Source organism: Nanorana parkeri, unplaced genomic scaffold, assembly GCF_000935625.1.
Source record: "Nanorana parkeri isolate BGI_ZX_2015 unplaced genomic scaffold, ASM93562v1 scaffold321, whole genome shotgun sequence".
In the NCBI taxonomy this organism is placed as follows: domain Eukaryota; kingdom Metazoa; phylum Chordata; class Amphibia; order Anura; family Dicroglossidae; genus Nanorana; species Nanorana parkeri.
Window position 1 is genome coordinate 1,035,089 of NW_017306589.1, and position 7,197 is coordinate 1,042,285.

General features: G+C 47.8%; 1 protein-coding gene across 1 annotated transcript; it reads left to right on the forward strand.

Annotated features, from left to right (window-relative positions):
* Nucleotides 1-3,461: 3,461 nt before the first annotated feature.
* ZBTB22 (zinc finger and BTB domain containing 22) lies at nt 3,462-6,949 on the forward strand. Its single transcript, XM_018558126.1, has 2 exons — nt 3,462-3,527; nt 5,546-6,949. The coding sequence occupies exon 2, from the start codon at nt 5,575-5,577 to the stop codon at nt 6,892-6,894; it is 1,320 nt and encodes a 439-aa protein (XP_018413628.1). The 5' UTR covers nt 3,462-3,527; nt 5,546-5,574; the 3' UTR covers nt 6,895-6,949.
* The last annotated feature ends 248 nt before the right edge of the window (nt 6,950-7,197 follow it).

Genomic DNA, 7,197 nt, shown 5'->3' on the forward strand with positions numbered 1-7,197 from the left:
ACGTAGTCACCGCTCCAAGCTCACTCCCGGGATGGACTACAATCTGAATACAAATTAGTGAACCATACATGAGATTGTAGTCCATCCCGGGAGCGAGCTTGGAGAGGTGGGTACTTTACAACACACACAGGGACCATGGGGAACAGACGTAAGTCATCATAAGTGGAAGTGATTAGAATCTCTCCAATAAATACGTAACAATACAGTACAGTGAGGGAGAGATACAGCCACAGTCAGGATTGTAGAGCTCTCTCCATGCAGTGAGTGTTTTCTAATGCTGACCATACACCTTAAAGTGACACTAAACTCGGGAATTAAACCTTAAAAATACCTTCAAGTCCCTTTACTATTAACACCAATGTATCTTATTTGTGTATCACTGGGCTGTAGATCCTCCAATCATCTCTGAATTGGTGCTGACACTGTCCTTCCTTCTGGAGGGGGGCTACTCTTGTTCCCCATGGTCCCTGTGTGTGTTGTAAAGTAGTCACTCCTGTGATGGACTACAATATCATGTTTAGTTTACTACTTTGTATTGAGATTGTAGCCCATCACAGGCGCAAGCTTGGAGCGGTGACTACTTTACAACACACACAGGGACCATGGGGAACCAAAGTAGCCCCCCACCAGAAGGAAGGACAGTGTCAGCACCAATTCAGAGATGATTGGAGGATCTACAGCCAAGTGATACACAAATAAGATACAATGATACATCTTATATCAGGAATAGTATTTTTCTCAATGCGTTTCACGCTCCAAGCGCTTCCTGAGGAGATACAGGAGATCTAAATAATCACATATTAGGCATGTATACAAAAAAAGGATAACAACCACCCAACTTGCTTAACAATGAAATACCAGTTATGACACCTAAGTCACTCTGCATTGCGGCAGCTACTTCCAAATTTTGAAAGTTGGGATGAAATCATTAGTCACAGGTTTGTCACATTGTAATTATAAATACATTCATATTAATGGTGTATCTGGGAAAACCGGTCCTCCAGGGTGAAGCATTCCCGGACTTGTAGCATCCATTTCCAAAGTATATAGATGAGCGTTATGACTTTATCTTCTGAAATCTTGTTCCTGTCCAAAGAATCCACATCACCTGTGAGTCACCGGCCCATTTATTATGGGTATGCAGGTACTGGGATCACAGCCATGACTGGGCCGATGCTCCAGGGAGGGGGGAGTCAGACCCGTTTCCACACCTTCTTTACTGACTGAGCTCATCATAATGTGGAGTTAATATGCTGGGTGTGTCTGTGAAGGTTCTCCTTCATCCAGGTCATGCTATATCTCATTTTGAATGGAAAAAGCTACAGCCAAGTCCAGTTGCCTTGATCTGTTTTTTACAGATAATGTGCTGGGTGGTAACGTTTCTTCTCTTCAGTTACATAAATTCTGGTTACAAGCGCCAGCATCAAGACACATCCTTGCACGGGATCTGTGGCCTCCATGTGCAGCTCTCCCATCCGGGACATCATCCTCCAGGTTTTCCCGTAGCATGTTCACCTAGTTACTCCATTGTTACTCGGTGTATGATCAAGAAGTAAGAGTTCCCACTACATTACAGTTCAACTCTGGGCTCCAAGCTGCATCCTTTGGAGCAGAACTAGAGGGGAAACCTTCCAATGAGGACCAATGTTCCGGTGACAAATGAGGGCGACTAGTTTATTTCTACTTTTTATCACAGGCACAGCTGAAATTGCTAAGGTTTGTGACAACTTCACCTAAACCCCCAACAAGTATTGGGGACGAATATTCCATTTGTACTTTATCGCCGCAAAAGTATTGGCACCCACCAGTGCTGGGACAAGACCCTTTAACACCCAAGGTGAAAAGATCAAAGTGTATGCCCCCCCCCCCCAACAAGCCGGTATCTACCCCAACAGCATAGGTTGCAGGTCCTGCCCATTCTGCACCCCCTTTCCTGCTGAAATGCCCAAGACAATTGCCTCTTCTTCTTACCCCTCGGCCCAGCCCTGGTGCCCCCACCTAGCCATAGAAACACCAGTGGTGAAACTTAGACCTGTGCACAGGCAAAAAAAAATTGTTTCTTTCGGATCATTATTTATTTAGTTTTTCAGGATTCAGTCCGAAAGTCGATTTGTTTCGTTATTCGGATTCATCTGAATCCAAAATTTTGGATGTGTCAGGGAATTACAAAGGAAAGCAAACACAACACAGGTTTTTGACAAGTCCTTTACTTTGTATACGGTGTGGTGTGTTTATTTATAATTTTACTGTTTATTTGGTGAATGAGTAGAGGTAACAACTACCCCCTTACTCATTCTAGGGGGGGGGGCAGGATCTGGGTGCCCCCTTTATGAAAGGGGACACTCAGATTCAGATAAGCCCCCCTGCCAAAAATGAACTTGTCATCACCTCGGCCCAGACTAGGGTTGCCATCTGTCCAGGATTCACCCGGACAGTCCTGTCTTTGAGTCTTGTGTCCAGGTTTCCAGCCAGCTGACACCCGGACACAAGACATGAAGTGCTGATAACGGCACTTTCAATTTTTGACAGCTGCGGCTGTCGAGGTCTCCAGCAAGCGCAGGACCTCAGGCAGCCGCATCTGCCTGAAGCCACATCTTTCTGTAAGCCACGGGCTCCTGTAAACAGGAGCTGGCCGGCCCGCACATCTCCTCCTCTGTCTTTCTGACACAACGCTGCCTGCCTCCGGACCCCTGGTGAGGCACCGCGCAGCCCACACAGCACTCCTAAAAGCCTGCATAGCCCACCAGAGACCCCACACAGCCACCTAAGAGCCTGCACAGCTCACCCGAGGCCCCACACAGCCACCTGAGAGCCTGCATAGCCCACCTGAGAGCCCGCATAGCCCATCTAAGAGCCTTCATAACACACCAGAGAGCTTGCACAGCCTGAGAGCCCACACATCCTCTTTAGAGCACACACAGCCCACCTGGGAGCCCGCACAGCCCTGGTGAATACCCGAACAGGCCACCTGGAGACACCCCGGAACAACACAGAGCATGTAGCTTCATATTGTATTGCTGTATAATGTATTGCTGGGATTTGTAGTCCTCTATAGACGGTCTCCTTACTCCCTCCCCTGGCTGTCTCTTCTTGCTCTTTCTCCTGGCTGCCTTTCCATGAGCCTCCCATAGACAAACACAGCTCCCCACATACATAAATCTATGCACATACATTGTGTGTGCCCGCAGCCACACAAAGCCCTCTATTTAACCCACGGACCAATCAGCGTCCCCCTCTTCCAGCTGTTGCCTTGACCGACAGCCCCCTCGGCCAACCGCGGCAGCCGTACGGACCCAGCAGACGAGGTCGCCTGAAACGAACGGGGCGGGGTCCCCAGCGCTCGACGGCCAATCCGCGGTGGCTGCGCCGGTGACTTCATCTGTTAAAGGCAAAAGAGTTCGTGTCGGCGTAGCGCGTCTCGCTCCCACGGAGGAGGCGGCGGCTGTGCGCCCTTAAGGGAGGGGGCGGAGCCTGAGGAGGCCTGAGACACAGAGGGTGTTAAAGAGGCAGCCGGAGACAATCCTGGGGTGAGATAAACTGTTGTGTGATTATAATGCGGTGTGCGGGACGGGACCCGCTGCGTGTGTGTGACCCGGATCAGGGCGCTGCATGTGTGTGTGAGAGCATCTGCATCCTCTGTGTACAATCTCTGCACCGCCTGTGTGTGCTCTACATTGTGCACAGCAGCCTGCATAGGGGGCAGAACGAAATCACAATATGAACGATGTGTGTATGATAAATGTGAGCACGGGGGCATACTTACAGGAGAATTACATTGTGCACATCGGCGTGCTGCAATATCCAGAACAGCAGGAGTGGAAATCAAATGCATATAAAAATTGTGCATGTGTGTATATAATATATATGTGTATTGCTTGGTGCACAGCAGCGTGCTTCACTATGCAGCAACGCAGAAATAATTAAATATGTGTATTTAATAGGAGTATTACATTGTGCACATCAGCGCGCTGCAATATCCAGAACAGCAGAAATGGAAATCAGATGGTTATAAACAGAGCTTTAACAACTAATCGAATAAAGTTAATAATGAGAATTGTTGGCAACGATTCTAATCATCACTTAGTTGATTTTCGATTAGTTGCTGCCGCTCTCCTCCCTTTTAATCCCTGCTGCTCTCCCTGCCTGTGTCGGCAGAGGGGATTCCATTATTTCCTATGGTGAAATTCGCTTTGCTATACAAGCGCTTTGGATTACAAGCATGCTGCCGGAACGAATTATGCTCGTAAACCAAGGTATTACTGTATATTTTCTTTCTTTATATTGGTCACAACTAAAAAAAAAAATGCAATTTGCAGATTTTCTTTCTTTTAGTCAGGCAAATGTAAACTGTTGGACATGAATATTTTGCATTATATCTTCAGCCAGCAGATGGAGCTCCGGGCTCTTTTCACATGTTTTCCAGGCTCTCCTTTTTTGCTTTTCAGAAAAACAATCCTGCTATTTACAGAGCTCAATAGCTTAGGCTGAAATGTACCCACACAGTGAATGAGAGCATTGACTCTTCGCCCTCTCTGCATGCCTGTTAGGACAGCTCTGGGTGAAGTTTCAATTAGAGTTTGAAGGCATCGAGCTTCTGCCTTTTCTTTTTTAGTATAATCCATGATGTTCTGTTAACCCTTTGTCAGCGGTGTACCATCGATTAAATGATTATGTGTTATAGTGTTAGTTAAAAAATATATAAAAATTAATATAAACTTATAAATAGGGCTGCAACTAATGATTATTTTCATAAACGATTAGTTGGCCGATTATTTGTTCGAATAATCAGATTAAAAAAAAATACCATCCATATTTTAAAATAAAATAGACAAATGCCGTGTTACAAACAAAGTTTACTTCAGAATAAAACTGTATGCACAATTTTTTTTGCGCTGGAACGCACGGCATTGCTGTACCGTGCGTTCCAGTGCGGGCATTTACACTGTGGGTGGGAGGCGCGTTTGGGTTGTCATTAAAATTGTATTGTAAGCACACGGCGCTTGAATACCTTGAGCTCGGGAATAGCAGCTGCCAGCGGCAACATTCCGCAGGTGGCAGCTGAATGTAAATACAGCAGGCAGTGGGCAGGTGCAATAGCCAGCCTGCTATTGGCCATTTCAAATTGCAATAGCAGGCTGGCTATTGCACCCGCCCACTGCTTGCTGTGCCCTCCTCCTAGTGTGGAGGAGAGGGCAAGAGGATCCAACCAACTAATCGATAATGAGAATAGTTGACAACTATTATCAATTTATTGATTTAGTTGGTTGCAGCCCTACTTATCAATACAAACATAATGTTAACCAACCTAAAACCATTATAGATATTCAACAAGATTGTTTATCCAATGAAAAAAAAGAATCTCTACAAACCAATTTTTGATTTGTCTGTCTTTTGCTTTGATGAACCAATATTCCGCTTGCAATAATTTTTTCCCCCTGACAACTATCCTATATCTGTGGCTATCCTGAGAGCTAGGCAATGTCTGTTGGTCTTTCTATGTATACATGTTTGTATCCATGCCAATAAACATTTCTTGGTCTTCCAGGTCCCCCCCCCCACTCTTCCTACGCTATCATGGAAACCTCTGGCCCCCTCATCCATGTGGACTTCCCCGATGTGGCCAGCTCCCTCCTGGAAAGCCTCAACCAGCAGCGAATGGAAGGAAAGCTCTGTGACGTCTCCATCCACGCGCAAGGACGCGTCTTCCGAGCCCACCGCGCAGTACTGGCTGCCTCTTCCCCATACTTTCATGACCAGGTGCTGCTTAAGGGCATGAGTTGCGTGGTTCTGCCTAATGTAGTAGACCCCGGGGCCTTTGAAGCCGTGTTGTGTGCTGCCTATACGGGTCGCCTGACCATGCTAGCCGACGAGATCGTCAATTACCTGACGGTGGGCAGCGTTCTCCAGATGTGGCATGTCGTAGATAAGTGCTCCGAGCTCCTGAAGGAGGCTCGAGCCAACAACAGCTCCAGTAGCGCAGAAGGAGCTGGAAGCAGTAGTAATGTCCCAACACCACAGAGACCTCATTCTGGAAGGGCCAGCGAGAACCAGTCTCCCAGCAGCAGCAACTACTTTAGCCCGCGGGAGGCACCAACTGAACCTTGCGCGGAGAGGAGTAGAAGACGGAGCGATGTAGCAAGTGAAACTGCAGAGGAAGCGGGAGTTGAGGAAGACCAAGGAGGAGGAGAGGCTTCTATTGCAAGCTGTTCCAGTTACAGAAGGCCAAGCATTGTGCCACAGAGGCATTGGGTGTATGTGAAGAAAGAACGGCCTCACCAGGGCCTTGTGTTGACATGTGAAGGTGAGGAGGAAGAAGATGAAGAAGAGCTTGAGGAGGACGAAGATGAAGAGCACTTAAGTATAAGTGACGTCCGTACTCTCAATGCCCCAGAGGAACAGGTCAACTTCTGCGAGCCCTCAGATGGCATGCCTTACGAGGAAGGAACAGCCGCCAGTTCCGGCTACCCGCAAGGTCCTCCACTCCTGCCTCTGGACATGCAAGGAAACCAGCTGCTGGTCTTACCTTCTGGGCACGGGGCAGCCGGGCAAGGGGGCACAGGGACAACCCAAGGAGAAGGCGGAAAGATCTTCCTGTGCCATTGCGGGAAAGCGTTCTCTCACAAGAGCATGCGCGACCGACACGTCAATATGCACCTCAACCTTCGCCCCTTCGACTGCCCCGTGTGCGGAAAGAAGTTCAAGATGAAACACCACCTCACGGAACACATGAAAACGCACACAGGCGTAAAGCCGTACGAGTGCGAAGTGTGCGCCAAGAAGTTTATGTGGAGAGACAGTTTCATGAGGCATCGCGGGCACTGTGAAAGGAGGCACAGGGCAGTGGCAGGAGGGGGAGGAACTGGGCAAGGAATTACCGAAGCCCCATCTGTGTAACACAGGCAAGGGGGCAGAGTGTGGAGACAGAAGGGTGACAAGAGGTACGGACTAGTCTGGATTAGTGGAACATGATGGCAGAGATGACGTCTGGAGGACAGGAGTACAGAAAGTGAGACACAGACGACCATTTCTGCTGTTCCTGAAAGACAAAAAATGGTAAATGCAGCCGCGTAGTACTTGAAGACTGAATTGGATAAAAACAAAACCAGTTCACCTTCCCTTAACTTCTATGTACTGTTCCCTACGCTGACTTGCAGTTGCCCTTCTGCAATGGTACTAAACTTCATTTTCTTGGTAGAC